Raw genomic sequence first — 17,336 nt, 5'->3', positions numbered from 1 at the left:
GTATTTGACCCCTTCGACTTAGTACTTGGTGGCAAAACCCTTGTTGGCAATCACAGAGGTCAGACGTTTCTTGTAGTTGGCCACCAGGTTTGCACACATCTCAGGAGGGATTTTGTCCCACTCCTCTTTGCAGATCCTCTCCAAGTCATTAAGGTTTCGAGGCTGACGTTTGGCAACTCGAACCTTCAGCTCCCTCCACAGATTTTCTATGGGATTAAGGTCTGGAGACTGGCTAGTCCACTCCAGGACCTTAATGTGCTTCTTCTTGAGCCACTCCTTTGTTGCCTTGGCTGTGTGTTTTGGGTCATTGTCATGCTGGAATACCCATCCACGACCCTTTTTCAATGCCCTAGCTGAGGGAAGGAGGTTCTCATCCAAGATTTGATGGTACATGGGCCCGTCCATCGTATCTTTGATGCGGTGCAGTTGTTCTGTCCACTTAGCAGAAAAACACCCCCAAAGCATAATGTTTCCACCTCCATGTTTGACGGTGGGGATGGTGTTCTTGGGGTCATAGGCAGCATTCCTCCTCCTCCAAATACGGCGAGTCAAATTTTGACTCATCAGTCCAGAGCACCTGCTGCCATTTTTCTGCACCCCAGTTCCTATGTTCTCATGCATAGTTGAGTCACTTGGCCTTGTTGCCACGTCGGATGTATGGCTTTTTGTCCGCAAGTAGAAGATAGTAAAGATATACTTGTAAAATGTTGGAAAAAATTATTAGATAGAAAATAGAGGAGCATCTTAATGAAAACCATATTCTTGGAGATAGTCAACATAGGTTTAGATGAGGCAGATCATGTCTTACTAATTTATTCAAATTTTTTGAACATGCAACTGCAGCTGTAGATCACGTGAAATCATATGATATGATATACTTAGATTTCCAAAAAGCTATTGACAAGGTTCCACACCAAAGACTGATCCTCAAATTGGAAGCTGCAGGCATTCAGGGTAATGTAAGTAGATGGATTGTGAACTGGTTGATGTATAGGAAACAGAGGGTGTCGATTAGAGGAGTTGCTTCTAACTGGAGTGAGGTTGTAAGTGGAGTTCCACAGGGATCAGTACTAGGGCCTTTGCTTTTTCTAATCTATATTAATGATCTGGACTCCGGGATAGTTAGCAAACTTGTCAAATTTGCAGATGATACTAAAATAGGTGGCTCAGCAGATACAATCTTGGCAGCACAGGCTATTCAGAGGGACTTAGATAATATTCAGTTGTGGGCTGACACCTGGCAAATGAAATTCAATGTGGACAAGTGCAAGGTAATACATGCAGGTAACAAAAATGTCCACTATAACTACACTATGGGAGGTACAGATCTAGATTAAGTAATGCATGAGAAAGACCTAGTAGTCTATGTGGACTCCTCACTTTCTCAATCCAAGCAATGTGGGGAAGCAATAAAAAAGAAAAACAGAATGCTAGGATATATTGTCAAAAGTGTAGAATTTAAAACAAGGGAAATAATGTTTAGACTGTACAATGTGCTAGTTAGAGCTCATCTGGAATACTGTGTATAGTTCTGGGCTCCACACTTCAAGAAGGATATTGCTGCTCTAGAGGCAGTTCAGAGGAGAGCAACCAAACATTTTCCAGGTCTTAAGGGAATGTCCTACTGAGAGACTGAGGGAACTGAACCTTTTCACCCTGGAACAGAGGAGACTACGTGGACATGATCCAAGTCTTCAAAATCATGAAAGGCATCGACCACATCAAACCAGAGGAGCTTTTCCAGATCAGCAGGGACACACGCACCCAGGGACACAAATGGAAATTGGGCTTCAAGGCATTCAAAATGGAAAACAGGAGACACTTCTTTACACAGAGAGTACTGTGGAACACTGTGGAACAGCAGAAATGATCTGGTTTACAACACAGGACACTCCTGAAGAGAGTTGGGTTGTGCTGGGTTTATGCTCAATAAGACCTGGTTCCTTAGAGATTATCACACAACAGGGAACACCTATACAAGACTTGTATCCTGTATCTGTTAAATTTCTGGTTGAGTCATATTCTGTTTTTCGTTTTACACCTACACACATTTGTACAAACAAACTAATGTCTCAGGAGTACAGGTCAAAGAGACCAGAGAATTCCACACTGTTTCCCTGCAGGATTATAATTATGTTCTATAAAAGGTTCTGGTTTGCTGATACAAATGAATACACAATGCGGGTCTGACAGGAATTTTTCTTTGCTTTGCAAGGAAAGCAACTGGGCAGCTTTTAAAGATTATTGTGTTTGATTTGATTCATTTTCATTATTGTACCTGCATTGTCATAACACGCTTGTTACAGCCTGGTGAGTATCAGACAAGGATTATTTAATAGTTTAGTCATCTTTTGAATAATGACTAAGAATTTTGGTTGTATATTTGGTATTGTGCATTAGCAAGTTGTTTCTGAAGCTACTGATGCAGTGCTATTGCCAAATACAGAGCTTTTTATGTATTTATTTATTAATTCAGTTAATAAAATTCAGTTTATTTATTCTGTCAAGAAGATAGCGATTAAATGGGATGTCTGCTCCCTGAGATTAACACTCTTGCAGGACAGATATGTTCATATATATATATATATATATATATATACACTAATCAGCCATAACATTATGACCACTGACAGGTGAAGTGAATAACACTGATAATCTCATTATCATAGCATCTGGCAGTGGGTGGGATATATTAGGCAGCAAGTGAACATTTTGTCCTCAAAGTTGATGTGTTAGAAGCAGGAAAAATGGGCAAGCGTAAGGATCTGAGCGACTTTGACAAGGGCCAAATTGTGATGGCTAGACAACTGGGTCAGAGCATCTCCAAAACTGCAGATCTTGTGGGGTGTTCCCGGTCTGCAGTGGTCAATACCTATCAAAAGTGGTCCAAGGAAGGAAAAGCGGTGAACCGGCGACAGGGTCATGGGTCAAGGCCAAGGCTCATTGATGCACATGGGGAGTGAAGGCTGGCCTGTGTTGTCCGATCCAACAGACGAGCTACTGTAGCTCAAATTGCTGAAAAAGTGAATGCTGGTTCTGATAGAAAGGTGTCAGAACACACAGTGCATCGCAGTTTGTTGCGTATGGGGCTGCGTAGCCGCAGACCAGTCAGGGTGCCCATGCTGACCCCTGTCCACTGCCGAAAGCACCTACAATGGGCACGTGAGCATCAGAACTGGACCATGGAGCAATGGAAGAAGGTGGCCTTGTCTGATGAATCACGAGTTCAAGGTGTTGACCTGGCCTCCAAATTCCCCAGATCTCAATCTGCTGCTAACGTCTTGGTGCCAGATACCACAGCACACCTTCAGAGGTCTAGTGGAGTCCATGCCTCGATGGGTCATGGCAGTTTTGGTGGCAAAGGGGGACCTACGCAATATTAGGCAGGTGGTCATAATGTTATGGCTGATCGGTGTATATATATATATATATATATATATATATATATACATATATTAGGACTGTCAAGACTTTACATGCATTGACAGTCGTTTACATGCGATTCATTTAAAATGAATGACACGATAATATTTTTAAATGCAATTAATCACATTGAAGCACAGATGCGATAGTGATGGAGAAGAAAGGTGTATTAATGATTTGCTGTTTCTGTTTTAAAACACTTTCAGATGGTTCAACAGACAAGAACAAAGTGATGTGAAATTTCCATGAAGGTGAATTTCAGTATCATAGAAACACATTAAGTTTGAGATATCACATAAAAGCCAAACATGCTAATTTTGAAAGTGCTTGTCAGGGTGCTATATATGGTGTCAGTTATAATAATATAACAGAGCAGCATTATCTTCTGAAAAGGTTAACATACTAGTTAGTCTGAGAAACTGGCTCAGTGAGAAGAAGTAGGTGACCAGCAGTACTACAGTTTTAGTTTTTTTTTTATGGAGCCTATCCCTTTAAAAGTCTATAAGAGGCAGTGCGAATTATCTTTTAACTTATTTCAAATTTTCAATTAGTTTAATTAGTCTGATGATTTCACTGCATTTACATGCAACAGATCTCACTTAACACGTTTGATGCATTCCTGAAAATGTCCATAAATGTGATAAATAATGGTAATTAAGTGTAGGAAATGAAGACAACTAAACATATTAGTCTTATATATATATATATATATATATATATATATATATATATATATATATATATATACGATTTGTAATAAATTAAACAAATTGAAAAAAATTAAAACAAAAGTTAAGATAAATTACCTTAAAAATGCTTGACCGTGCCTAAGTGATTTTAATTGTGATTCAAATTCTGATTAATCGTGATTCATTTGTGATTTTTAGTTTTTTAAATAATCATTTGGCAGCACTAATATATTACATTATAATATGTACATTATTAATCATTGAAAGTATAATGCAATAAAGCAAACTATTGCTATATAATCTTACTACTGTTGCTTCAGTTATGAATTCAGTCTACTTTTAAATCTGTATATAACTTTTTTGATTGCAGGTCAAAGAAAAGCCAACACCGTCTGCCATGAGTTCCTTGAATTCAACAGTTTCTCCCAATGCTGCATTTGTTCGGCCTCAGTTCTTTTACATCAACGGCTTTTCCAACATCCCACATGTGAAGTACTATTACATTTTCCTGTGCTTTGTTTATGCTGTGACTGTGTTTGCAAACTTTTTCATCATATTCATTATATACACAGAACGATGTCTTCACACACCTAAATACGTTGCTGTTTTCAATTTAGCTGTAATTGACATTAGTGAAAGCACAGCTCTTATTCCTAAATTAATTCACACCTTTCTCTTTGACTCTCAGTTCATCGCATATGAAGCCTGCTTGGCCAACATGTTCTTTGTACTTTTCTTTACCTCCATGCAGTCACTCACTCTTGTTGTACTAGCCTATGACAGGTTTGTTGCTATATGCTTTCCACTGAGATATCACATCATTATGACAAATACTTCAATGCTTGTGATTATAGCATGTGTCTGGGTTTTCACAGCAACCCTAATCTTAACACTTGTACTTTTAATCACCAGACTATCATTTTGCAGATCCATTGTCATAGAGAGCTATTTCTGTGATCATGGACCTATGAATCGTATTGTCTGTAATGACAATTTCCCAAATTCCCTTCATGCAAAAATCTGTACTGCAGTATTCACCTTCATACCTTTCTCTCTGATTGTGCTGTCTTATGTGTGTATACTATCTGCACTGTTAAAAATAGCATCAGGTGAGGAACGGTTAAAAGCAATGAAAACCTGCACATCCCATCTTATGTTAGTGATAGTGTTTTACCTGCCATTTTTCATCGCATACATTGCTGCATTCATGTCCATATTTAATTCAAATATCAGGATAATATGTTCATCCTTGTCCTCCACCATTCCTCCAATGCTGAACCCTATCATTTATACATTAAAAACAGAGGAGATTATAGGGGCAATTAGAAAACTTTACAAAAGAAACAAAATAATCACATCTGTATTAAATCAATAAATACCTGTACTTAAATATCAAAGACAAGAACATAATATACTATAATGTATGTAAATAGTGACATTTTAATCAATTTCACTACAACTGCTGACCCTGTGGTAATTTTTCTATGGGATGCAAAATTCAAAAGAGCACACACTTATTTTTCCAGATTTTGTAAATAATTAAGCCATTTTCCCCACATTTATATCTTTCATTGCTTTAAATAGATACTTAAATAAATGCTAAATCTATTTTTTTTTAAGATATTGTTGATCAAATATTTAACTAAATGTGGGCTTTGCAAACTAACTTTGAAAAAAGTTTAACTTGAATCTTAAAGTCACAGAAAATGTTTTGCTTTAAAATATATGTTTAGTTAAATCTAAATGTTACATCTAAATATGATATATAAATGTTAAAGTAAATCTAAATCTCAATATTGAATCTAAATGTTCAATCTGGAGTTTACAAAATACATATATAGTGAACATTTAAATACAGTCCTGCCCATCTGGTGCCCATAGCAGTGGGTACGTGGTATGATCTCTGTAAAGTATAGTGTATAGTGACTGAGAGTCCAATATTCAGTGTTTTCTGTTATTAAATTAACTTTGAAGAAAATGTAAAAAACATGTTGAAACTTCATACATTCATATCTTCTGATGTATTCTAAATTAAACTTTGCCTGAATCTTATGATCTTTCATAATGTTTAGTATTTTATAGTCACTCACTTCTGTAAATATCCCACAATGCATCTGGTTACTAGTATGAACCCATGCCACACACCCAGTGCACTGGTTCAGTGGGCAAACCAGTGATGACCAGGACTATATGTACTTTAAAAAAAAATATATATATATATATATATATGCTGGTGGGATTGTGGGCCATTGTATCAAAGGGGAAAATGGTTTTCTGTTGGTTTAATACTTCCCCTTTTATAATGCTGTGATTTTTATGTTTAATGAATAAATCAGTGACTACTAGGTCCAGTGAGGGAGAAGAGAGAAGTGGAGAAGAGGAAGGTTTCTTTACATGATTGCAATGTAGCGGGTAATTGCCCTCACTGCCATTATGGCTTTAGTTATTATATCTATAAACGTGAGGAGCATTGCTGAGGCGAAAAAGAGGGCCGATGTTTTGAAGGCGGACATCATCTGTTTGCAGGAGTGCGGCATCCCATTCCAAAAAGAATATAAAGATCTCCGGGACACTTGGACCCTGGGTGAATCCTTTTGGTCTGGGTCCAATGTGTCCCGAGCGGACAGGATTGCCATACTCCTGAAAAAACCCTTCCTCGAAGTAAAAACATTTAGGGTGATAAAGGCGGGCAGGTCTATGCCCCCACCAGCCAGAGAGAGAGAGTCCTCTTTTTCCCTCAGCTACACCCACTCCTGTTCGGCACCTTACAGAGAAGTACAAGGCATCAATCATTACAAATTCAACTTAGATAAAACATAGCAATTCAAAATAATACATTTTACAAATTCCAATTACAATTTACACAAGTACAGTAAGAGACTTCCTATATCCTGGATGGTGAAAGCTAAGTGCTGTCAAGATGTAGGGTATGTGGTAAATGTATAGAATGTTCATGTACAGAAGGGGCCAGGCCCCGTTTGACACCTGCCCCTACAAGGGCTGCCTGGGAAGGGAGACAGAGGCTCATATCTTTAGGGACTGCCCCTCCGCTTGCAGGGTCTGGCTCCTGTTTTTCCCGTTCCACCGCAGATTTGCCGTTCCTGTGCGGTCAACTGCCCAACAGATCCTCTACGGTCCAGCAAAGGGAATAACATCTGTATTTTTAATAATCAGGAGCTGGACCCATTTGTCATCGAGCGGAGGGGCATGATCTTAGTCTGAGACTATGTCAATCTGGAGATCCACCAGAGGGGCAAGGAGGAAGCCTTCAAGAACTGGCACATCCAAGATCTGGGGAAGCTTAGGATCCCATGATGGGACCCCACCTCCGGGGATGGCCATCTTCCCCTGCTGGAGCCCGAGTTCGAGATCTTTTATCTCTCTTATTGATGAATGGTTGTTTTGAAAAATGATTTTTAATTGATTTTAATGAATTTGGTTTTAAAAATGTACTTGTTTCAGTTTTGTTTTGAATGTTTGGTGATTTTGTTTTTTTTGGTTTGTCAAATGCATTGACTGTTTACATTTGTATTTATAAAATGCATCAGATTGTTTTGGTTTGTTTGTTTTTTTATGTTTTTTTTTAGTTTATGATTTATCTGTTGCATTTTCTGTTAATTCCAATGCATTTGACTATTTTGTTTAATGTGGTTTTATTTGGCAGTTTGCCATCTTAGCACATTTGATTTGATTCTTTAAAGTATATTGTTTTAAAACACTGTATTTTGGGTTTTCACTTTAAGATTTTAAAAGTTTTAGGTGTTTATAGAATTGATTTAAAAAATAATAATCATAAGTACTAACATTTTGTATGTTTATATTTTGCAAATGTAAAATACTTCAACCTAATAAACAGTACTAGGTCCACTAACCTGGTTTTAGCATGGTCTTAGTCTGAAACTACGTCAATCTGGAGATCCACCAGAGGGGCAAGGAGGAAGCCTTCAAGAACTGGCACATCCAAGATCTGGGGGAGTTTAGGATTATAAAATGCATCAGATTGTTTTGGTTTGTTTGTTTTTTATGGTTTTGTTTAGTTTATGACTTATCTGGTGCATTTTTCGTTAATTTCAATGCATTTGACAATTTTATTTAATTAATTTTATTTAGGGTTTTTTTTGGCAGTTTGCCAGATTTAAGTTTGAGTTGATTTGGTAATTTGGTTTCTTTTTTAAATCACATTAAGATTTTAAAAGTTTTAAGTGATTTTAGAGCTGTTTCTTTGAACAAATTGTAATCATAAGCATTAAAATTGTGTGTTTTCATTTTTGAAAATGTAAAGTACTTTACTTAATAAACAGTATTTTACTAGGTCCACTAACCTTGGACTTGAGTTTCCCTTCGTTACCAGAAGGGGGACCTGGAGTAGACCCTGCAGAGACTGACATTTGTTTTTCTGTTTCAACAGAGGCAGTGTGGAGGCAACCCAGAATCCTTTGGAGTTCCTGATCCAGCGGTGTTCCTGTTCCGGTGCGAGGGAGGCCCAGCTGAGGACGAAACACCTGAGGGGAACAGCCGAGGACCTACACCTCCCTGGACCAGTGGAACCGAAGAGCGTGAAGGACCTCAATTGGCGACCAGGCTTCAGGAAGGCAGCGTTCCCCCGGGAGTCCAGTACCAGGCCCCAGAGGGAGGAGTGCAGCCCACTGGAGCAGTGATGCTGGTCAGACCTCCTTGCTGACACCAGCCCACCGGCTGGGATCAGCCCCACCTGCCTCTAGTTTCTTGCTCTTTTGTTTGTTTGAAATGTTTTTAAATGCACAAGGTTTTGATTTGTTTATTTTTATGTTTATGATTTGTCTGATGTGTTGGCTGTTTAAAAATATTAGAAAAGAAATGTATTAGGCAGTTTTGTTTGTTTTAGTGATATGTTTTGGTTTATTATTTTGTCTAATGCATTTACCGTTTATTTGAAACAACACATCAGATTGTTTTGTTTTGATTTTATTATAGTTAGTTTGGCAGTTTTCCATATTAACACTGATTGTTTTAATATTTATTGCACTTTTAAATTCACTTGTTTTGTTTAAAACCTTTAAGGATTTTAAAAGTTTTAGAAATGATTTTAGAATTGTATTTAAAAAAAGATTTTAATCATAAGTATTAAAACCTTTGTATGTTTTAATTTTGAAAATGTAAAATCCTTCACCAAATAAATAGTATTAGGTCCACTAACCGCATCATAATGACACAAACAATTTGATGCCTGGAACAATGCACGAAATCAGAACTCAGATAACACAATTAATGGTAACACTTTAAGTGTCCATTATAAACAATCTATTAACACATTCTTAATTATGTTATTGTTATAAGATTATTATTACAAAATTGTAAATTTTAGATATTTTTATTTAAACTGTTTTGCTATAATACATTATATTTAATAACACTTAATAAAAGATATTATAACATGACATTTTCATGCCGACATCAATCATAATCTGCCATGCCATTTATTTGCTGTTATTAGACATCTTATAATGCTATTTAATTACATATACTATAAGAAGACTGCATTATATGTTATAGCTCTACCTATAAGGTAAGCTTATAAGTACCATTTATTAATACATTTTACAAGTGTGATATGTTTTTGCTCTAAGTCTATTCTATGATATAGTATATCATTGTGTTCTATTTGTATGTTTCTCATTACATAGCCAGGTATTCTGACACATTACAAAGAAAATAAATAGGGTCAGCAACTTTTGTCTACACTTTTTATATCCTGCAAAACATGCAACTGGGATAAAAACATTACAAATTCCAATGAATAGATGATGTCCATACCTTCCATCCAGACCTGTGGATAATTGATAACCATGTGAATTAAAATGTCATTGAATTGTGTAGTTTCTTCTACATCTTACAACGTGTTTTGAGAGGTAACACATAACCCAGGTAAGTCACCATCATAATTATTTAACAAAAGACACCTATTACAACTGCTATTGCTTGCTCGTAGCCATCAAACATGTTTTACATTGTTGGATCTTTATCACATCCTGCATCTTTTTACTATGGAGGGTGTGGTGGATATACTGCACAGCTAAACCTTCTCTGGCCCATTAAAAACATACCCTACATTTAAAATAACTGTTAAACTGTTGTCGATTATTTATACACCATTTTGCAACCCCTAAAGTGGTGCACATTTTTAATCTATAACAGCATTGTAAGCATAGACGCACCTAAATCAAAATATGCTATAAATGAATGTAACAAGTAATAAGCTGTTCCTTAACCATTTATAAATTGTTTTGCAACCCGTAATCTAAAGTGCACAATTTCAATGTATAAGAGCACTATTGATATATATCTCAAACTGTCTCATAATTAAGTTAATAATAAAGCTATAGTGCTGCTATTGTTAAGCATTTATTAAACATTTTGTGACCCCTAAACTAAAGTGATGCACTATTTTAATCTATAACAGCACTTTAAATGTGTATTTTTGAAAACAGGCCATATTAAAAAAAATACAAAAAAGGACACATAAAAAGGATTAGAAAGTATTTTATTATTTCTACAGGAATAAGATGTACCAACCTTGAAATATTAGTCAGAGGGTAATAACAATAATAATTAATATTAATAAATACATACATACATACATACATACAACATCATGTCTAAATTAGGTTAAGGTGGTTAAACTGTGGTTAAGATTAAGGTATCACTGACAAAGCTTAAATGTGAAAGGCAAAATTGAAATCCTCAAAATATTACAAATATATATATATATTGAAGGTGTGCTGTGGTATCTGGCACCAAGACGTTAGCAGCAGATCCTTTAAGTCCTGTAAGTTGCAAGGTGGGGCCTCCATGGATCGGACTTGTTTGTCCAGCACATCCCACAGATGCTCGATTGGATTGAGATCTGGGGAATTTGGAGACCAAGTCAACACCTTGAACTCGTTGTTGTGTTCCTCAAACCATTCCTGAACCATTTTTGCTTTGTGGCAGGGCACATTATCCTGCTGAAAGAGGCCAATGCCATCAGACAATACCCTGTCCATGAAAGAGTGTACATGGTCTGCAACAATGCTTAGGGAGGTGGTATGTGTCAAAGTAACATCCACATGAATGGCAGGACCCAATTTTTCCCAGCAGGAAATTGCCCAAAGCATCACACTGCCTCCGCCGGCTTGTCTTCTTCCCATAGTGCATCCTGGTGCCATCTTCTTCCATTGCTCCGTGGTCCAGTTCTGATGCTCACATGCCCATTGTAGGTGCTTTCGGCAGTGGACAGGGGTCAGCATGGGCACCCTGACTGGTCTGCGGCTATGCAGCCCCATACGCAACAAACTGCAATGCACTGTGTGTTCTGAAACCTTTCTATCAGAACCAGCATTAACTTTTTCAGCAATTTGAGCTACAGTAGCTTGTCTGTTGGATCGGACAACACGGGCCAACCTTCGCTCCCCACGTGCATCAATGAGCCTTGGCCGCCCATGACCCTGTTGCCGGTTCACCGCTTTTCCTTCCTTGGACCACTTTTGATAGGTACTGACCACTGCAGACCGGGAACACCCCACAAGAGCTGCAGTTTTGGAGATGCTCTGACCCAGTCGTCTAGCCATCACAATTTGGCCCTTGTCAAAGTTGCTCAGATCATTACGCTTGCCCATTTTTCCTGCTTCTAACACATCAACTTTGAGGACAAAATGTTCACATGCTGCCTAATATATCCCACCCACTGCCAGGTGCCATGATAATGAGATTATCAGTGTTATTCACTTCACCTGTCAGTGGTCATAATGTTATGACTGATCGGTGTATATATATATATATACACTCACCTAAAGGATTATTAGGAACACCATACTAATACTGTGTTTGACCCCCTTTCGCCTTCAGAACTGCCTTAATTCTACATGGCATTGATTCAACGAGGTGCTGAAAGCATTCTTTAGAAATGTTGGCCCATATTGATAGGATAGCATCTTGCAGTTGATGGAGATTTGTGGGATGCACATCCAGGGCACGATGCTCCCGTTCCACCACATCCCAAAGATGCTCTATTGGGTTGAGATCTGGTGACTGTGGGGGCCAGTTTAGTACAGTGAACTCATTGTCATGTTCAAGAAACCAATTTGAAATTTTTCAAACTTTGTGACATGGTGCATTATCCTGCTGGAAGTAGCCATCAGAGGATGGGTACATGGTGGTCATAAAGGGATGGACATGGTCAGAAACAATGCTCAGGTAGGCCATGGCATTTAAACGATGCCCAATTGGCACTAAGGGGCCTAAAGTGTACCAAGAAAACATCCCCCACACCATTACACCACCACCACCAGCCTGCACAGTGGTAACAAGGCATGATGGATCCATGTTCTCATTCTCTTTACGCCAAATTCTGACTCTACCATCTGAATGTCTCAACAGAAATCGAGACTCATCAGACCAGGCAACATTTTTCCAGTCTTCAACTGTCCAATTTTGGTGAGCTTGTGCAAATTGTAGCCTCTTTTTCCTATTTGTAGTGGAGATGAGTGGTACCCGGTGAGCTCTTCTGCTGTTGTAGCCCATCCGCCTCAAGGTTGTACGTGTTGTGGCTTCACAAATGCTTTGCTGCATACCTCGGTTGTAACGAGTGGTTATTTCAGTCAAAGTTGCTCTTCTATCAGCTTGAATCAGTCGGCCCATTCTCCTCTGACCTCTAGCATCAACAAGGCATTTTCGCCCCCCGGACTGCCGCATACTGGATGTTTTTCCCTTTTCACACCATTCTTTGTAAACCCTAGAAATGGTTGTGCGTGAAAATCCCAGTAACTGAGCAGATTGTGAAATACTCAGACCGGCCCGTCTGGCACCAACAACCATGCCACGCTCAAAATTGCTTAAATCACCTTTCTTTCCCATTCAGACATTCAGTTTGGAGTTCAGGAGATTGTCTTGACCAGGACCACACCCCTAAATGCATTGAAGCAACTGCCATGTGATTGGTTGGTTAGATAATTGCATTCATGAGAAATTGAACAGGTGTTCCTAATAATCCTTTAGGTGAGTGTATATATTCTATAGCCATTCCAGGCCTGTCATTCCAAAGAAAGCAGCTGTCATTCCATGTCATTCCACTTTTATGTCTATAGATATAGACTGTCATTGGGCATTCTGTTCTGTCATGCGTTTTAGTCTGTCCCCTGTATTTTACAGAAACATCTCTTTCCAAAAAACAAATTGCTATTAAGTACGGGTTTGTAATTTGTGATATTGTCTGATATGCTGTCAACATTGAAGAATGATGTATTCATTATGATCGTGTGAATGTTTACTGTTTCAGAGATCAGTGTTATTTTCAAAACTGAGCATGATGCTGATTGGCTAAAATGGATATTAGAGATGAGCGAGTAAACCATTATCTGTATCTGTATCTGTTCAACCAACTAAATTATCTGTATCCGTATCCGTACTCGGAAGGGGCGTGGTTTAATCAGGAAGTGGGTGGAGAAGACCGGAAGTTTTTTATTTGAGCCTGAAATTGATATGGGTTGATCAGAAGTTGCTATATTTAGTAAAAAACTATTTACAGAACAGCCTCAGAACTGAGCTTCAGAGCAATGTTTTTGATCAAATTAGAGAGACTATTTACAATTTCTTTATAAACTTGAATGAATAAAAGTTAAAAGCATGAACTACAGTTTTTATAGTCAACATAACTTTATTTTTTGTATTTATTTTTGCTCTTTAAAAATTTAATTTCAACATTGTAATGTTTCGGTGTGTGATTACTTTTTTCACTGCCTAATGTTTTTATTTTGGGGGGAACGGTATTTTTTATTTCTACACAAAGTAAGACACAATGTTAATTGTTTGGTGTGTGTGTGCTGCGCAGTCAAACACGTAGGCTATATATACAGTGAGGGAAAAAAGTATTTGATCCCCTGCTGATTTTGTAAGTTTGCCCATTGACAAAGAAATCATCAGTCTATAATTTTAATGCTAGGTGTATTTTTACAGTGACAGACAGAATAACAACACAAAAATCCAGAAAAACGCATTTAAAAAAAGTTATAAATTGATTTGAATGTTAATGAGGGAAATACGTATTTGACCCCTTCGACATAGTATTTGGTGGCAAAACCCTTGTTGGCAATCACAGAGGTCAGACGTTTCTTGTAGTTGGCTGAGGGAAGGAGGTTCTCACCCAAGATTTGATGGTACATGGCCCCGTCCATCATCCCTTTGATGCTGTGCAGTTGTCCTGTCCCCTTAGCAGAAAAACACCCCCAAAGCATCCACAGTGTTCTTGGGGTCATAGGCAGCATTCCTCCTCCTCCAAACACAGCGAGTTGAGTTGATGCCAAAGAGCTCGATTTTGGTCTCATCTGACCACAACACTTTCACCCAGTTCTCCTCTGAATCATTCAGATGTTCATTGGCAAACTTCAGATGGGCCTGTACATGTGCTTTCTTGAGCAGGGGGACCTTGCGGGCGCTGCAGGATTTCAGTCCTTCACGGCGTAGTGTGTTACCAATTGTTTTCTTGGTGACTATGGTCCCAGCTGCCTTGAGATCATTAACAAGATCCTCCCGTGTAGTTCTGGGCTGATTCCTCACCGTTCTCATTATCATTGCATGGAGCCCCAGACCGAGGGAGACTGACAGTTATTTTGTGTTTCTTCCATTTGCGAATAATCGCACCAACTGTTGTCACCTTCTCACCAAGCTGCTTGGCGATGGTCTTGTAGCCCATTCCAGCCTTGTGTAGGTCTACAATCTTGTCCCTGACATCCTTGGACAGCTCTTTCGTCTTGGCCATGGTGGAGAGTTTGGAATGTGATTGATTGATTGCTTCTGTGGACAGGTGTCTTTTATACAGGTAACGAGCTGAGATTAGGAGCACTCCCTTTAAGAAGGTGTATAAAGGTGTATAAAAGACACCTGGGAGCCAGAAATCTTGCTGATTGATAGGGGATCAAATACTTATTTCCCTCATTAACATGCAAATCAATTTATAACTTTTTTGAAATGCGTTTTTCTGGATTTTTTTGTTGTTATTCTGTCTCTCCCTGTTAAAATACACCTACCATTAAAATTATAGACTGATAATTTCTTTGTCAGTGGGCAAACATACAAAATCAGCAGGGGATCAAATACTTTTTTCGATCACTATATATATATATATATATATATATAGATGGGTGAATCATACACAGACACAGCATTCAGCCTTGCGGCAGTATTCATGAAGTCATATGTTTTACCGAGGTAGGAGTGAGCCGGTAGAAGCAGTGAGAGTCCCGAGCTATAACTTGCGACTGCAGCGCGCCCAGTTCGAGCCCAGTTCTCACAGTGACTCGGCTGAATTCATGATAGATTACCTTTTTAGAGAGAAGAGTGGTGAGCTGACAGAGAGGATGCCTGTGACGACGCGAGATCGCGTCTGTGTGGGTAGCAGAACTACAGCAGTCTGTGTAGGCGAGGAGACGGAGCTCTTTTGTGTAGCTGGCCTATCACAGAATTATGTGGACAGACACAGCTAGCGGCTGGTAGTACCACACAATGAGGATTTTTCTTCATCACGAGTATGGATATTGACACATTTCACTCGGATGATACTCGTGCTCGTAAAAAGTACATTATCCATACCGGATACTTGTATCAGCTGAGTACTCACTCAACCATAATGGATATATTGTGTTTTGATATAAAAAGTCAAATTTCACAATTTTTTTACATTGGGATTATAAAACATATAACTCGGTTTAGATTAAACTGTGTATACTACATGAAAAAGGTACCCTCTAAGAGTATCCATAGCAATAGTTGAACTATGTGTGGAATTGACTTAATTATCACATTTGGTCATGAAGCTCTTCAAATGTTTGCTCACTAATAGGGCTGTAACGATTCCACACATTTTTGATTCGGTTCAATTTTCGATTTTATTTGTAATTTTTCTTCACTCACTTCTCTCTAAATTATTAACCTTTCTTGACAAAAATCGAACAATTATTTTAACACTGCCAGCCAGGAAATAAACAATAACAGTATTAACAATAAATTAAGAATAACGGCTTATGAAACACAATTTAATGGACTTTAAGTAGTTCTAGATTTGCATGAGCACTTTTTCTGGAGTTGTCATGACTGAATTCCAAGGTACTTTAGAAACTCGCTGAGCCGATCAGGACAGGCAGACAGGAGCTACTGTATACACCTACCATTCTTCAACTGTGTATCAAAACGTGCACATATACATACACAATAAAAATTATAATAAAACAAACTTTACACAATACATTGTATTAATCGGTATGCACTTAACAGACATATATAATTATAAAACCTGAAGAACCAGTTATAAAATTAGCAGGAAACTGAAATATTACATAACCTATAGTATTACGCAACGTGAAAGCGCATTGAAATAGATCCATTTCAATTACAGATGCGTACATCAATGCAGTAAACGCGATTTTCAACACTACAGTGCCGTATAATATAAAATAATTAGCATCAACCAGGTGACTGATCAAACACTGATCCAGAGATCAAAATTGAATTCCAAAGGAAAGATAGAAACTCACTGAGTCGATCACAGGACAGGCAGACGAGAGAGCCTATAGCAGGTGCAAATCTGCTAATACAATAAATAATGACAATAATATATTAATATACTTGTAGAAAATCATGTTTCAGCAATCAACACGATTATAACCCTTTCACAATGACTAATTGTTATTACCAAGCCCAGATTGTCGGCTATATTGTATTGTATTCAGTATATCCTACCGCGTAAACTGCAGGTTCCGCAGTTGGAGAAGAAAGTGTTTATTACATTTGAGGAGTTCATAGCTGAAACGCCGTTTAGGCATTTAATTCAAATAGTGACATATAAGAATGGATAAGCGGGAGAAATGCACATACGCAGAGATATCTATTGTTTGCTGTAATTTTGTTTTTGCTGATACTTGAATTCATTTTGGTTTTGGCCTACATTTCTCCATCTCTAGGTGCATTACTTTAATGTGCTCATTGAAGCTATGGGCATCCTCTCCAAAGTCCTCCAACCTTAGCACAGTCTGCAGGAAATTACATATGCAGATGTAAACAAAATTCCTATAAATGCAAAAACAACCTTACTTTACTAGAATTGCACACATCTGCTGTAAATTGTGGTTAGAACATAGGTTGAAGTTTACAACATTTTAAAATTCCAATTTAAAATAAAAATGCTGTCATCAATAAGAAGACCTGCTGTTGTGATGT

At 38.0% G+C, this 17,336-nt stretch overlaps 1 protein-coding gene across 1 annotated transcript; it reads left to right on the top strand.

The window, feature by feature from the left end:
* The first annotated feature begins 4,509 nt into the window (after positions 1-4,509).
* LOC136746857 (olfactory receptor 1E16-like) lies at positions 4,510-5,487 on the top strand. The gene has a single exon (XM_066699691.1). It carries the CDS (start codon positions 4,510-4,512, stop codon positions 5,485-5,487), a length of 978 nt encoding a protein of 325 aa, XP_066555788.1.
* The last annotated feature ends 11,849 nt before the right edge of the window (positions 5,488-17,336 follow it).

Source organism: Amia ocellicauda, chromosome 3, assembly GCF_036373705.1.
Source record: "Amia ocellicauda isolate fAmiCal2 chromosome 3, fAmiCal2.hap1, whole genome shotgun sequence".
Lineage (NCBI taxonomy): Eukaryota > Metazoa > Chordata > Actinopteri > Amiiformes > Amiidae > Amia > Amia ocellicauda.
Note: the sequence above shows the minus strand (reverse complement) of the source record. Positions and strands in the feature narration are given on the sequence as shown.

Bases quoted from the DNA above. Each gene is read 5' to 3' on its own strand.
- LOC136746857 (XM_066699691.1), top strand. From the start codon at position 4,510: ATGAGTTCCTTGAATTCAACAGTTTCTCCCAATGCTGCATTTGTTCGG.